The 16,223-nt window shown below is 45.0% G+C and overlaps 1 protein-coding gene and 1 non-coding gene across 3 annotated transcripts in view; both read left to right on the top strand.

Annotated features, from left to right (window-relative positions):
- LOC126336621 (rho GTPase-activating protein conundrum) overlaps window positions 1-16,223 on the top strand; it is a 210,807-nt gene that overhangs the window by 73,593 nt on the left and 120,991 nt on the right. The window contains exon 1 of one of the 2 annotated variants that reach the window (XM_050000496.1): window positions 13,857-13,884. The exons of the other annotated variant lie outside the window; for it this stretch is intronic. Coding sequence (XP_049856453.1) covers window positions 13,872-13,884 — 13 coding nt within the window. The 5' untranslated portion in view covers window positions 13,857-13,871. Of the gene's footprint in view, window positions 1-13,856; window positions 13,885-16,223 lie in introns of those variants that run through there. 2 annotated transcript variants of the gene reach the window in all.
- On the top strand, window positions 1,181-1,254 carry Trnan-guu (transfer RNA asparagine (anticodon GUU)). The gene has a single exon. It is a non-coding gene; the product is annotated as a tRNA-Asn (tRNA).

Below are 16,223 nucleotides of genomic sequence, written 5' to 3'. Positions count from 1 at the left end.
GACACTGAATCTTGTGTTTTATGCATTTGGTTTGCGTTGCGTGAGTGTTTGGTGTCTTCAATTGTCTCAGAGCGCGCTTCCTTGTTGAACGTGAAGAGAACGACAACATCCGCTATAACAGCACTTTGGCAGCCTTGCTTGTTGGCGCGATGAAAGGCAAACCTGTAACTATAGCTCGACACGGGAAGGGTAGTTGCGACATATTGACAGCAGAACTGCAGTCAGAGTAGACAAAACAATGAGCATGTGTGAACTACTTAGCGCTGATCTACTTAGCGAACGGCATGTGTGAGTATTGCACTGAAAGAGGCGAGCCGTTAACTTTCCATGACGGCGTACAGTAATTCGATATACATCCATACTCTGCAAACCATGTTGAAGACCATTGCAGAGGCACTTCTTATTGTACTACGCATTAACATCTTTTTACTGTTTTTCCGCATAAAAGGGTTGGGAAGGATGGCGGCCTTTTATCCCTCTTCTAATATTCTCTTCGGCCCCTACTGGAACGCACACTGGACTCGCATTCGGGAGGACGACGGTTCAATCCCGTCTCCGGCCATCCTGATTTAGGGTTTCCGTGATTTCCCTAAATCGCTTCAGGCAAATGCCGGGATGGTTCCTTTGAAAGGGCACGGCCGATTTCCTTCCCCATCCTTCCCTCACCCGAGCTTGCGCTCCGTCTCTAATGACCTCGTTGTCGACGGGACGTTAAACACTAATCTCCTCCTCCTCCTCCCTACTGGAACGAAACATAGGGAAATGTAGTATATTCCTCTGCTGGGCCTAAAACTTTGTTAGTGGACATTGCTGGCGTTGTTAACATTTGTTAGGTTTCTCAACACTTTCCGTGACGCACTTTTGCAAGTGACCATTCGTGTTGCCCTTCTTTGTATACCTTCGATATACCCGGCTTTTAGTTTTTGTTGTGGATCCAAGGCGCTTGGCCATTATTCTATAATTCATCGCACGAATGTTTCAGAAGTAGAACGGCGTTGTTTATGCAGTATACTTCCGAAGGACCCTTCGTCTGCCACGTGCTTTACATACTATTGATCCTATGTGTGCATGCACGTTATCCATGTGAAGAGGCATAAGCAGATGCTACCATTCTGCGAGATTCCTGCAGAAGGTGTACGAATTGCGTTGATATACAGAGCACAAGTGAGTCAAAGTCAAGGCCTCCGTGGCGCAATCGGCTAGCGCGTTAGGCTGTTAACCGAAAGGTTGGTGGTTCGAGCCCACCCGGGGGCGAAATCGTTTTAACCGTCACCGAGGTGAGGACATACATCAACTTTGTTAGAGATACACAGCTAGTGTGGCAATTTGGCTGCGAAGGAGTGATGCCACAGATGCTTATACACATTCAGCCAGGTGTCACTGTAGGTAAAAACATGGCCCTACACAGACGTTCTACTGTTTTCCTATTTATCCGCCATGTGTGACACTGCAGTAGAGCGACGCCCACTACAAAAGACGTATTATTTACATTCAATTTCAGCGTATACGTCGCGAGTGCCATATGACAGGGCCTGTCTCTCGATGTCGATTTGTATTTTGTGTCTGTTAAGTGTCGGTCTGCAGTAGGCCGCTGTTGGCCGAGCGACTTCTTATCCCCACAAATTGCTACTTCCAAATATTTGTTTCACTTGACTGATTCCAGATTAGCCTCACTGAGATTTTCGTCATTGAATACTACTTTTTCTGAGGTATTTGAAGTTCAGAATTTTACATTTACGAATATTAAAATCTGTTTTGGACTGTTGATGACTGAAAACATGTCGTTTGGTTGGAAGAGTCTCGTATCAAATTGTATCGAGCGAATGGACGTGTATGGATATAGAGACAACCTCATGAATCCAAATTGGTGGAGGCTCTGTGATGGTTTCGGGCGTGTGGGGTTGGAGTGATGTGGGACCTCTGATACGTCTAGATACGACTCTGACAGGTGACACGTACGTACGCGTCCTGCCTGATCACCTGCATCCATTCATGTCCATTGTGGGTTCCGACGGTCTTGGGCAATTCCAGCAGGTCAATGACACCCCACACGTCCAGAGTAGCTACAGAGTGGCCTCAGAATAGATCTCCATCCCGTCGGACTCTTACGGATTTATGGACAGCACTGTATGATTCGTGGTGTCAGTTCCCTCCAGCACTACTTCAGACATTAGTCGAGTCCATGCCACATCGTATTGCGGCACTCCTGCGTGATCACGGGGGACTACACGGTATTAGCCAGGTGTTTCAGTTTCTTTGGCTCTTCAGTGTGTGAATAGTGTCATTAATGTACCCACATATAGCAACATCTGTTGATTATTTTCGACATGCAGTGTGTGATATTACAGTGCACGAAAGGTCTGCCCGTGATACTATTATTGTGTAATTTGATATAACTCAATCAGACGCATTGCTAATAAAGATATCCACATGTAGGCTGTTGTTTTGTCATTTCTCTTTACTATTTATCAACCTTTACAAGTGCGGATGAAATCTAGTGAGTGGCGACTTCAATGTGGCAGGAACGAAACAATTTGGTTGTTATCCTGCAGGTTAAACTTAACGCTCTGCCCTTTGTTCTTTCTCACGATCTATTTGGCTTCGTGCTCCATAGTAGCACACCACAAAGAAAGCACTCGTTCTCTGTGTACACCGAGCGAGCGTGTAAACAGCTGCTAACAATGGGTTTATTTCCCTTTCTCATGGTAGTGTGTTTTGGGGAGGAAAAGTAGCACAGGTTTGATAAGAAAGACAAAGAAAGAAGCTAACTGCAACCTAGCTGACGGAATAATTTCATGTCTTGAACGCAACACAGATGCAAACAGCACTATAAAGCCGCGTACACACCAAGCTGGAGTCACGGTACATTAGTCGTGGAGTAAGTTTCATGCTGTGCAGAGGCATTTTTCTCGCGTTCCGGTGCTGTCGCAATACGAAAATTGCAAGTAGAAGGCTCCTTATCGAAACCGAAAAACATGTGACTATGTTGCGCGAATTATTGCACCCAGTAGATTTTCTGAATCCGTTTCTATTTGTCCGCCGTGGAGACGACATTGAGAACAATTCATTTTCAGGCCTTCTCATGCCTTTGTGATATGACATCCTAGGACCAGAAAAACAGGAGCAATAGGATTAATACTATGAAGCATTCGGCCAAAAAATACGAAATGTCACAACATGACATGTATACCCAAAAGGACGAAGAGACAGACCAAGATTTTATCGCGAGGCAGACAGCAAAGTGCATGAAGAAGTTAACAGAGACAGTTCGGTGTAGAAATGAATTTGCAGTTCACAGAGAGCATGATGTGAATAAATTAACAACGCCGGCGGAACCTGCAACGAAATTTCAATAGCCCGACGAGAAATTGATGATGGAAGGACAGCGAATTCAAATGAGCACAATACCATACCACTTGAAGTAATATTGCCTCCAATCCATTTCTTGCCATCGACATCTTATAGTGCAAACAGCAATCACTCATTCCCTTCTGACTCTCCGTTTCTTTATACACCGCAACACTACGAAACTCTAGTCTAAAATTTAGGTACCACTCATCATCGAACTGTGCGAGTATTGTTAGATAAAGGTAAGAAACAATCATAAATTTCGAAGATAAAGTTGTATTCTGTAAAAATTCATTTTTAAAATAAAATATGCTTTCAATAACAGTAGGATTATGGTTAACTTTCACAAGGCCTTTCATCGACGTAATTATGGCTTCACACGATTCTGGGACGATATGTGTGATACGAGGGTTGCCCAGAAAGTAATTTCTTCAACAGTTTTTTACTGAACATGATGAGAATTACACGCACGAAAGAATGGTGTTTCATCTACACACGTTATTTTTGCAGGTAACCTCCATCGCGTTCTATGGCCTTCCTCCAGCGCGAAACAAGGGCGTGTATGCCCTGTCGGTACCAATCCATGTCCTGGTAGCGGAGCCAGTGCTTCACTGTGTGAATCACCTTCTCATCGTCCTCAAAATATCTTCCACGAATGACTTCCTTTAATGACCCAAACAAGTGGAAGTCCGACGGTGCAAGGTCAGAGCTGTAAGGTGGATGAGTAACACTGTCCAACCCTATTTTGCGGTGTGTTCAACAGTCCTCAGACTTGTGTGGGGCCGAGCGTTATCGTGTTGCAGCAAAACATCTCCTGGGTTCCTGTGACGCCGAAATCGCCGGAAGCGTGTCTTGAGTTTTGTTAACTTGTTGACATAAGCTTATAAATTAATGGAACCACCTACTGCCGTTACATCAATGAGAATCACACCTTCACAGCCCCAGATCATGACCTTACCGGTGGACGTAGTTGCTTTGAATTTTTTCTCCTCTGGGGATCGGGAATGGCGCCATTCCATCCAATGTCGTTTTGTTTTGGGCTCACAATGGTGAACCCAGTTTTCATTACCTGTCACAGTCATGGAAAAGAAGGCCTTCCACTCAGCTTCCAACAGTTGCAACGAATGAAGACAATTTTTTTTTGTGCAATTTGTGATCTAACGCTAGACACCGCGGGAACCATCTTGCACACACTTTTGAATATCCAAGAGTGTGGATAATTGCATTCACACGTCCTATGCTGACTGGCAGGTACAGCACCAACTGCCCTGTTGTAATGAGTCTGTCCTCGCGAATGACAGCACCAGCTCGCTTCAACATGCTAGGTGTGAAAGCCGTGGATGGTCTTGTCGACCGCTACAAACGGTGGATCTCTGTCGAACTTCCTCCTGATGACCTCACACTCCGTGCCCAGCGATTAACTGTACTTCTGTCGACAGCAGATGCTCCATAGACGTTGTACAGGCGTTTGTGAATATTCCCCACCGTTCCTTTCTCTGCAGTGAGAAATTCGATGACGGCACGTTGCTTGTAACGTACATCACCTACAGACTCCATTTTGAAACTCTCCTACAGGTGCGCTATCTGTCAGAAGTGGTGGAAACTTGGAGCGCTCACTCAGGAGACTTCAAATACAGTTTTGTATCCGTAGCATTGTTTTCGGGTGAAAGAAAAGCTCGGTGCATTACTTTCTGGGTAACCCTCGTAGCTTGTTTTGAAATTCTGTGTATACGCAAAGCTGGGAAAGAACCGGAGTGTGACAGCTGGTCCGACCGAAACTGCAATGTTTTCCTAAATACTGTCGATATTTTGAAACCTTTTCTCCAACCATCTGCAGAAGGGTTTCTAAATCGGTAAGGCACATTCTTTGACACTTGTACCACTTGCTACAGTACAGTTTTAATTCTTCGAGAAGATTCATAGCAACAGTAATATCTCCATAAGATATTATTTTCCTCCAGTAACGATTACATGTTATTATTTTTCTCCTTTTTTAATTACATTAAATTAGGCACGAATTAAACGCACACGAGCACCAATTCCTTGGGACATCGCGTTCTTTCCGTAGTGCAACTGCCTCCGAAGTCCATATGTAATATCGCGTTACTGTGTCCCTAAGTGTGCACGTTGAAACGTTCCTTTCTTGTATGTTGAGATATTTCAATGAAAAGTTTCTCTACGAGCGACTACACATATTGAGAATAATACGAGACTTCAAGAAAATTAATTATCGCAACAATAATGCACGTTCCAATGATGTTAGCATAAATCTCTCCTGCTGACGCACCGTGTGGTGCAAGTAAGTTAATAACGTGAAAATCAAAATTCGTTAACTTTTGTAAGTGCCACTTCAGAGAGCATCTTCAAAGGCGTCATTGTTCGATGACGTGTAAGATACGTACGATGAGGGAAACAATAGGTATAATAACCTCAGGAGAGTTCTGTATTCAGTTAAAGTAGAATTAACGATAGAACATGAACAGTGTTCGGTCGCTTCATCAAAGAACAATCTGCTTCCAATTTCTCGTATTCGTTTGCTGTAATACATCGAAGTACTATAAAAACTGTCGCCATTATAAGGAGTTAAGGAAGTATCTGATTTTTAAACTAATTGCACACGATTATATATAATTGACAATTCTGTTTTTACCACCAATCAGTAGTACATTGAAAGTTATGTAATTAAACATCATTCACTTGTTATCAACGACATAACGAAAAAGTTATATTGCATTGTGACGGTTTCTCTCTCAACTTACGTCTACTTGGATTATGAAATAAAAAAATTAGTTTAACTTGGATTATGAAATTAAAAAATTAGTTTATCTGTGCTTTGCTACTATCATTTCGTGAAAAATATATTCACGTAAATACACTTAGGAATTCACTGCCCTTTTCTCAGAGGTCACATAAAAAGATAATGCTTCAACGTGCCTTAGGAGTCCGAAGACAACTGTATCTGCTAGCTTCGCCGCAAACAATATGTCTTCACTGCAGGCCATTCAGATTTAAACACCCGGAAGGATAGCAAATACAGATACTTTATTTGTTATCCATACAGGTGCGGTAGAAGAAAGCGATTAAATCTGTAGGTGATTTGCGGGTGTGCAAAGTGAGACGTTTAGTGTACAGGGCTACCACCACCGACTGGGCGAACTGAACTTGGATGACAGATATGGATACATCATTCTATGCTTCTTCAACTCTGCATCAGCGTTCATCAATCGTAATGGTGATGTGCCCAGTCTCTTGGCAGCCCATAAACAAATGTTTTCAGTGGGTGTGTGATCTCCTCTATACCGAGGTCGGTCAGGACAGCATGGGAAATATGCGATTATTTTGTTGGAAGATAATGTCACGTAGATCTCGAAAACAGGAAACAGCCACCGATCTTAACATCTCGGAAATGTAACGACTGCTGTCCAAATTACCGGCTATGCAAACCAGAGACGATAGTGTTCTGCGCCCAATGCCATCCCATACCATCACTCCCAGATCTGGGCTCGTACGGCGAGGCCGGCCGCGGTGGTCTAGCGGTTCTAGGCGCGCAGTCCGGAACCGCGTGACTGCTACGGTCGCAGGGTCGAATCCTGCCTCGGGCATGGATGTGTGTGATGTCCTTAGGTTAGTTAGGTTTAAGTAGTTCTAAGTTCTAGGGGACTGATGACCACAGTAGTTAAGTCCCATAGTGCTCAGAGCCATTTGAACCATTCGTACGGCGATGAAGAGTACAATCTGGAAACGTTTGTTTTCTTCGGAGCCTCCATACAGGGATACGTCCATAGCGATACTGTACAACTCCTGTGTCTAGTGTCGTAGTTGGGAAGCCGCAACGATGGCCACCGAGCGAGGTGGCGCAGTGTTTAGCACACTGGACTCGCATTCGGGAGGACGACGGTTCAATCCCGTTTCCAGCCATCCTGATTTAGGTTTCCCGTGATTTCCCTAAATCGTTTCAGGCAAAAGCCAGGATGGTTCCTTTGAAAGGGCACGGCCGATTTCCTTCCCAGTCCTTCCCTAACCCGAGCTTGCGCTCCGTCTCTCATGACCTTGTTGTCAACGGGACGTTAAACACTAACCACCACAACCACAACGATGGCCACCATGCTGCTGTCGTCGTACTGTGCGTGTGAATAGTTGTCTTGCTGCAAACAAGCGAATTTCCTGACTTGAAGGTAAGTGGCGTGGCTATACGATCCTGCATGGCCAAGCGAACAACGTCTGTCCTCTTTGTCGCTGGTCGCTGGCCGCGTGGGGCCTTTGAGATTCTGTACAGCATGGAATATGGCCCTGCTGATCCCATCGATCTCCGATTCGCTGACACTCGTGGAATTCCGACCAACACGAGCAACAATATCACCGAACGATAAACCTTACTCTCGATAGACCATGACGCTGCCGCTGTCGAATTTCGAAACGTACCGGTAGACGATTTACCTTGTTATATGAAGCATAACATGATTTTCTCACAAACTACTAACAATCAAATGCTGTTTCAGAAAGAGAAACGCATTCTCTATATTTTGTTATATACATGGTGCATGTAGCGTTAATCCTACTATCTACACTGGTGTGCAAAACTTAAGGACTAACGTAACTTTCGCATGGTGTTTCACTGCCAAGTAACACCGCTCTATGAAACTTGGGCCAAACATAGAACAACTGTTACAGTATATTACGGAAGGTAACTTAACGAAATACGCAAAGAGACGAACGAATATGACCCTTTCAGTAAAAGACAATAATTACGCTGAAGACACCGTTGTTCTTAATAGGGTGTGTGATCACCACGGACGACACAAATGCTCTGCAGCGTGCTCCCGTGCAAGCCAGAAGGTTGGTACGGAGTTCTTATGGTAGGGAGTTTCCATTCCTCCACCGGCACGGCTGATAACTGCGATGCCCATTGGTGCATGTCAACGTGCAGCAGTATGTCTTCCCTACCCAACCAAGCCGTGCTCGATTGATTTTAAGTCGGGAGGATGGACCCGCATAGTCCTTCCAACACCACTCCATTCGCCGAATTCCTGTCATTCCAAGAGCTCCTCCAACTGCGCATTCCGATGCGATCGCGCATTGGCATCCATAAAAATGAACTCTGGGCCGAATGCACCTCTGAAAAGACGCACATGGAGTCGGAGTACAGTATCACTATAACGTTGAGCTGTGAGTGTACTGTGTTTAAAGATTTGGAAATCAGCAGGTCCATGAAACGTTATGCCTTCAATAACTCCTGAACCACCAAAACGGCCATGTTCGATAGTGTTCCCAGGTGCATTACGTGTTCCCATCTCTCGCCATTAGAGGGTGCGTCCAGCAATGTAGAACATGATCGTTTTGGTGGCTCTGGTGTTACGATGCGAGAAAGCATAACGTTGCATGGGCGTACGGACCTCCAAATCTTTAAACACGGTACGCAACGTTATTGTGACACTGAATTCCTACTTCACGCTTTCGGCAATGAGTTTATTTTTATCGATGACAGTGTGCGACCGTACCGCACAGTGGAGCCCGCGCGGAATGGCTGCGCGGTTAGAGGCGCGGTGTCACGAATCGCGCGGCCCTTGCCGCCGGAGGTTCGAGTCCTCTCTCGGGCATGGGTATGTCTGTGTTGCCCTTAGCATAAGTTACACTCATGCTCATAAATTAAGGATAACTGCAGAATGTGGTGCCTCTCAACGTGGCACTACACAAAACTGGCGGTAATAAAATAGGCACATAGGGAACACTCACGACACAGATCTGTAAGTCCATGGTATTGGTGATAAATTGAGAAAACCGTCCCGAAACACATGTGCTACAAAACGCCACTGTTTCCTTCTCATGTACCCCGATATCAATATGGTATATGATCACAGTGCACACGTACACAGGCCGCACAACGTGTTGGCATACTCTGCATCATATGGCTCAAATTGCTCTGAGCACTATGGGACTTAACATCTGAGATCATCAGTCCCATAGAACTTAGAACTACTTAAACCTAACTAACATAAGGACATGACAAACATCCATGCCCGAGGAAGGATTCCAACCTGAGACCGTAGCAGTCGCGCGGTTCCAGACTGAAGCGCCTAGAATCGCTCGGCCACATCGGTCGGCTACTCTGCATCAGGTGGTCGAGCAGCTGCTGGGGTACAGTCTCTTATTCTTGCACCAGTGCCTGTCGCAGCTCCTGAAGTGTCCTAGGGGCTTGAAGACGTGCAGCGATACGTCGATCGAGAGCATCCCAGACGTGCTCGATGAGGTTTAGGTCTGGAGAACAGACAGGCCACACCATTAGCCTGATATCTTCTGTTCCAAGCTACTCCTCCACGATGGTAGCTCGGTGGGGCCTTGAGTTATCATCCATCAGGAGGAAGGTGGGACCCAGTGCACCCCCGAAAAGGCGGACATACTGGTGCAAAATGACGTCCCGATACACCTGACCTATTACAGTTTCTCTGTTAAAGGCATGCAGGGCTGTACGTGTACCAATCATAATCCCACCCCACACCATCAAACCACGATCTCCATACAGGTCCCTTTTAAGGACAGCAAGGGGTTGGTATCTGGTTCCTGGTTCACGCCAGATGAAAACCCGGCGAGAATCACTGTATACCTCGACTCGTCGGTGAACATAGCCTGGGACCACTGTCCCAATGACCATGTATTGTGGTTCAAATGGCTCTGAGCACTATGGGACTTAACATCTATGGTCATCAGTCCCCTAGAACTTAGAACTACTTAAACCTAACTAACCTAAGGACATCACACAACACCCAGTCATCACGAGGCAGAGTAAATACCTGACCCCGCCGGGAATCGAACCCGGGCGCGGGAAGCGAGAACGCTACCGCTTGACCACGAGCTGCGGACTCCATGAACTGTGTTCTTGACACCAGGCTTTACGGGCTGTCCTGTGACCAGGGGTCAGTGGAATGCACGTTGCAGGTCTCCGTGCGAATAAACCATGTTTTTTCAGTCGTCTGTAGCCTGTGTGTCTGGAGACAACTGTTCCAGTGGCTGTGGTAAGGTCCCGAGCAAGGCTACCTGCAGTACTCCGTGGCCGTCTGCGGGCTCTAATGGTGAGATATCGGTCTTCTTGTGGTGTTGTACACTGGGGACGTCTCTTTCTGTATCGCCTGGTCACATTTCCTGGCTGCTGGAATCGTTGCCATAATCTTGAGATCACACTTTGTGGCATACGGAGGACCCGTGCTACGACCTGCTGTGTTTGACCAGCCTCCAGTCGCCTTAGTGTTCTACCCATCATGACGTCATCAATATGTGTTCTTTGAGCCATTTTCAACACACAGTCACCATTAGCACGTCTGACAACGTCTGCAAACTTACTCGTTGCACCGTACTCTGACATGCACCAACACACCTCTGCGCATGTGGACTGCAGCCAGCGCCACCGTGCGACGACTGCAGGTTAAATGCACCGCATGGTCATACCCCGAGGTGAATTAACCAGCAAACCGCCCACCAGAGCGTTGTTTCACCTTGTATCAGCATTATCCTTAATTTATGAGCATGAGTGTAGTTTAAGTAGTGCGTAAGTCTAAGGACCGATGACCTCAGTAGTTTGGTGCCTCAGGAATTCACATACATTTTAACATATTTTGAACCGAACTGCGCAAGTGCAGGAGCTCTCGGAATAGGAGGACATTCGCTCAATGGACTGGGCTAATCATTCCTCCGAATTAAACCCCATCTAGCAGAGTAGAATGCATTGGGGAGACGCATTCCAGCGTGCCATGTGCACCGACTACCATCCAGCCGCTGACAACCGCACAGGTGGAAGAACTGAACGTCGTACAACAGTAACTCCGCACCAACCTTGTGGGCAGGACGGTAGCACATTGCAGAGCATACACTGTCGTCCGTGGTGACCACACACCCTATTAAGAACCATTTACTGCAGTTTGTAATGTCCAGAGGACTATCATGAATCGCAGTGACTTGTGTGGAATTATTGTCTTTGAATAAAATTGTCATTTCTGACCGTCTCATTGTGTATTTCTTTCATTTACCTTCTGTATTATACTGTAGTAGTTCTCTCTACATATGGCCCAAGTTTGATTGAGCTTTGTGACTTAGCAGTGACATACCATGGGACAGTTACTTTCGTCCTTAAGTTATCATACCAGTGTACCTTATGCGGCTGCACTTAAATGCTACTCAATTGCATATCCCCCATCAGCATCCGACTTGAGCCAAGCCTGCATGTTGTTGCAGTTGGATTGACCAGCAAGGTACTTATCGATCTTGTTTGTCATGCTCATTCGGCAGTGAGCATACACTATAATCACGATATAACAGCCTACACCCTTGTGTCCATCTGCGAGAATTACTTTGGATTTCCCTGGGGTTGTTGTTGTTGTGGTCTTCAGTCCTGAGACTGGTTTGATGTAGCTCTCCATGCTACTCTATCCTGTGCAAGCTTTTTCATCTCCCAGTACTTACTGCAACCTACGTCCTTCTGAATCTGCTTAGTGTATTCATCTCTTGGTCTCCCTCTACGATTTTTACCCTTCACGCTGCCCTCCAATGCTAAATTTGTGATCCCTTGATGCCTCAGAACATTTCCTACCAACCGGTCCCTTCTTCTTGTCAAGTTGTGCCTCAAACTCCTCTTCTCCTCAATTCTACACAATACCTCCTCATTAGTTATGTGATATACACATCTAATCTTCAGCATTCTTCTCTAGCACCACATTTCGAAAGTTTCTATTTTCCTCTTGTCTAAACTATTCATCGTCCACGTTTCACTTCCATACATGACTACACTTCCTGACATTTAAATCTATACACGATGTTAACAAACTTTTCTTCTTCAGAAACGCTTTACTTGCCACTGCCATTCTACATTTTATATCCTCTCTACTTCGACCACCATCAGTTATTTTGCTCCCCAAATAGCAAAACTCCTTTACTACTTTAAGTGTCTCATTTCCTAATGTAATTCCCTCAGCATCACCCGACTTAATTCAACTACATTCCACTATCCTCCTTTTTTCTTTTGTTGATTTTCCTCTTACATCCTCCTTTAAAGACACTGTCCATTCCGTACCAAGTCCTTTGCTGTCTCTGTCAGAATTACAATGTCATCGCGAATCTCAAAGTTTTTATTTCTTCTCCATGAATTTTAATGCCTACTCCGAATTTTTCTTTTGTTTTCTTTACTGCTTGCTCAATATACAGGTTGAATAACATCGGGGAGAGGCTACAGCACTGTCTCACTCCCTTCCCAACCACTGCTTCCATTTCATGCCCCTCGACTCTTATAACTGCCATCTGGTTTGTGTACCAATTGTATATAGCATTTCGTTCCCTGTATTTCACCCCTACCACCTTTAGTATTTGAAAGAGAGTATTCCAGTCGACATTGTCAAAAGCTTTCTCTAAGTCTACAAATGCTAGAAATGTAGGTTTGCCTTTCCTTAATCTTTCTTCTAAAATAATTCGTAAGGTCGGTATTGCCTCACGTGTTCGAACATTTCTGCGGAATCCAAACTGATCTTCCCCAAAGTCGGCTTCTACCAGTTTTTCCATTCGTCTGTAAAGAATCCTCTTTACTATTTTGCATCCGTGACTTATTAAACTGATTGTTCGTTAATTTTCACATCTGTCAGCACCTGCTTTCTTTGGGATTGGAATAATTCTATTCTTCTTGAAGTCTGAGGGTATTTCGCCTGTCTCATACATCTTGCTTAGCAGATGGTAGAGTTTTGTCAGTACTGGCTCTCCTAAGGCCGTCAGTAGTTCTAATGGAATGTTGTCTACTCCCGGGGCCTTGTTTCGACTGAGGTCTTTCAGTGCTCTGTCAAACTCTTCACGCAGAATCGTATCTCCCATTTCATCTTCATCTACATCCTCTTCCATTTCCATAATATTGTCCTCAAGTACATCGCCCCTGTATAGACCCTCTATATACTCCTCTATATACGATCACCCAATATGAGTCCGCTCAGCTAACTGAGAAGCAATTTCCCAAGTTACGAAGCAGCCATATCATTTTGAAATCACGTGCTGCAACACGTGAGATGAGGTGCTTTTCGTCATTGTGACATGTTCGATACGGCCCGGTACGAATTCTGCTCCTGAACCAGCCTCTCTTCATCTCAGAATAGCACTTGCACCTTGACCATCATACATAAGCCTTGACATTTGCTCGTGTTCTGTTCTCGGAATAACTACCACACTGACGATAAATTCGACGGCAACGCGAAAGATGCGTTGTTATCAACCTCGCTGAGCTGCCAGGTGTCATGCCTGTCAGATTATCAACGGCTACACAGATAAGGGAGCCTGTATTCCGTGCCAGCTTTGGACAGAGCTGAGGCGGTTCGCAGCCGGGAAAGACACCTGCCGACATCTGGCGCATTCCGGACGGAAATAACCTTCCGCCCTCCAGACTGTCTTCTGGAACTAGTGCGAGGGAGTCAACTGTGCCCGGGAGAGGAGGCAGCAGCAGTAGCTAGGCTGGCAGCGCTCGGCTCAGAGGTAACCGCTTGGCTTCCGTCTGCTTTCGAAGGATGGCGCGAGCGCGTGAGTTCCCGTCTGGGTTTACTTACTCTTTCTGTACCATAGTCTTTAGGTCAAATGCTTCTTCAGTATTTCTCTTGCTGTTGTGTGATTCAGTCCGACGGCTGGTTTGATGCAGTTCCCCACGCTTGTCATTTCTGTGCACGCCTTTTCATCTCTTCATAACTACTGCAACCTACATCCATCTGAACCTACTTACTATGTTCAAGTTCTTGTCTCCCTCCACAATTTTTACCCCAACACTTCCATTACCAAACTGACAAATCCTTGACGTCTCAGAATGTATCCTATCTACAGATCTCTTCTTCTAATCAAGTTCTGCCATACTTTTCTTCTTTTTCTCAATTTAATACCTCCTCATTCGTCATTCGATTTACCAATCTTCTATAGCACCACATTTCGAAAGCGTCTTTTCTCTTCCTATCCGAATTTCCTATCGTCCACGTTTTATCTCCTTACAAGCTTACACCCCAGACTTCAGAAAAGGCATCTTAACTCTAAAATCAGTTATAGATGCTAACAAATTCCACTTTATCAGAAATGCTTTTCTTGCTACTACCAGTCAGCATTTTATATCTTCCCTGTTTCGGCCATGATCAGTTATTTTGCGGCCCAAATATAAAAATCATCTACCACTTTTACTGTCTAATCTTCTAATATCATTCCCTTAGCGTCATGTCATTTAATTGGACTACATTGCATTAATCTTGTTTTACTTTTACTGGTGTTCGTTCATCTTATAATCCCTTTTCAAGACACTACCAATGTCATCGCTTAACCGCTAAGTTTTTATTTCTTCTCCTTGAACTTTGATTCCCTGTCAAGATTTGTCCTTTGTCTCCTTCGATATACCACTCAGAAATTCATTATCAATACTACCCTTACATCTATTTCGGGTAGGTTTAACCTACCGATACAGATCGTCAGCATGGACCGTGGCGCATAGACGTTGTGCCTTTCGACGTCATATGTGCGGAAGCAGAGGCAGAACAGAGTACTCACAACATTTATATTGTTTATGTACTCTCAACTTGTGGTGCTCTTTACCCCGAAGAGTGAGAAGACTGGTTTAATTTGTTCCACGTTAAGTCCATCCTGTGAAAATACCTTTATTCTACTGCAAACTGCATCCCACATGAACCTGTTTCCTGTAGTCCCTCTACAATCTTAAGTTGAAAGACGACAGTATGTTTTGAATTGGCGAAGCCAACGAATGTGAAAAATGTGTAATTTTAGTGGTGGTGACATACTGATTTGTAGCGTACACTCAGATCTAGACTGGGCTGAAAGCTGACAATTTGGTAGCGGGTTGCCGCAACAAACGAATATCGTTTCGCGGTAAAAGCTACATTTTTGTGATTTTTTTATTTATAACATATTGATGTCGTGGGTTGAGGCTGGCAAGTGGTATTGGCTCATTCAATTTTTTCTCTACGCTATTGCTGAAGTTGGTGAGCCGGCCGGAGTGGCCAAGCGGTTCTAGGCTCAACAGTCTGGAACCGAGCGACCGCTACGGTCGCAGGTTCGAATCCTGCCTCGGGCATGGATGTGTGTGATGCCCTTAGGTTATTTAGGTTTAAGTAGTTGTAAGTTCTGGGGGACTGACGACCTCAGAAGTTGAGTCCCATAGTGCTCAGGGCCATTTGGAAGTTGGTGAAGCGACGACTATTTAGCTGCATGAATATATTTGTGTGTGTATGTGCGTGTGTGTGTATGAGAGAGAGAGATAGAGAGAGTGTTTTGTTATAGCGATCACTTCTTTGACCTGTGGACATCATTCTCAACATTTCGGACAGAGATTGCTCAAATGTAAAGAGTTTTTTTCTTGCGGGGGTCCACAGTCTCAAAATGTTTCAAGAACGAAAACATGGTTCAAGTAGTCCTACATCTAATTGTCTGTACCATAAGCTAAATCCGACATTTGGTCATTGTCAGGCACTTGTCACAAGCCTCAAGATTCACACTACATTTGCCTAAATAGCCAGTACATACGTAACAGCGCACGTCGTTTTCGTGTGCACAAATACAGTCCAGTGGTGCATTAGATCTTCTGCGCTACTGCATTGTATTTGTGCTACACACGCACTTGAAGGCAATATATGCTGTTACATATATACTGGCCATTTAATCAAATACGATGTGAAGCGTGAGGCTTGTGATAAGTGCCTAAAAATGACCAAAGGACGAAATGAGCTTATCGCACATACAATTAGTAGATCTAACATCTACCCCGGAAGCTGCCGTACGGTACATGCCGGATGGTACCCTGTACCACTGGTAGTCATTTTCTTTCCTAGTGCACTCGCAAATAGAGCGAGGGGCTGGGGGGAAGACAGTAAATA

Source organism: Schistocerca gregaria, chromosome 2 (genome assembly GCF_023897955.1).
Source record: "Schistocerca gregaria isolate iqSchGreg1 chromosome 2, iqSchGreg1.2, whole genome shotgun sequence".
Classification (NCBI taxonomy): Eukaryota; Metazoa; Arthropoda; class Insecta; order Orthoptera; family Acrididae; genus Schistocerca; species Schistocerca gregaria.
Note: the sequence above shows the minus strand (reverse complement) of the source record. Positions and strands in the feature narration are given on the sequence as shown.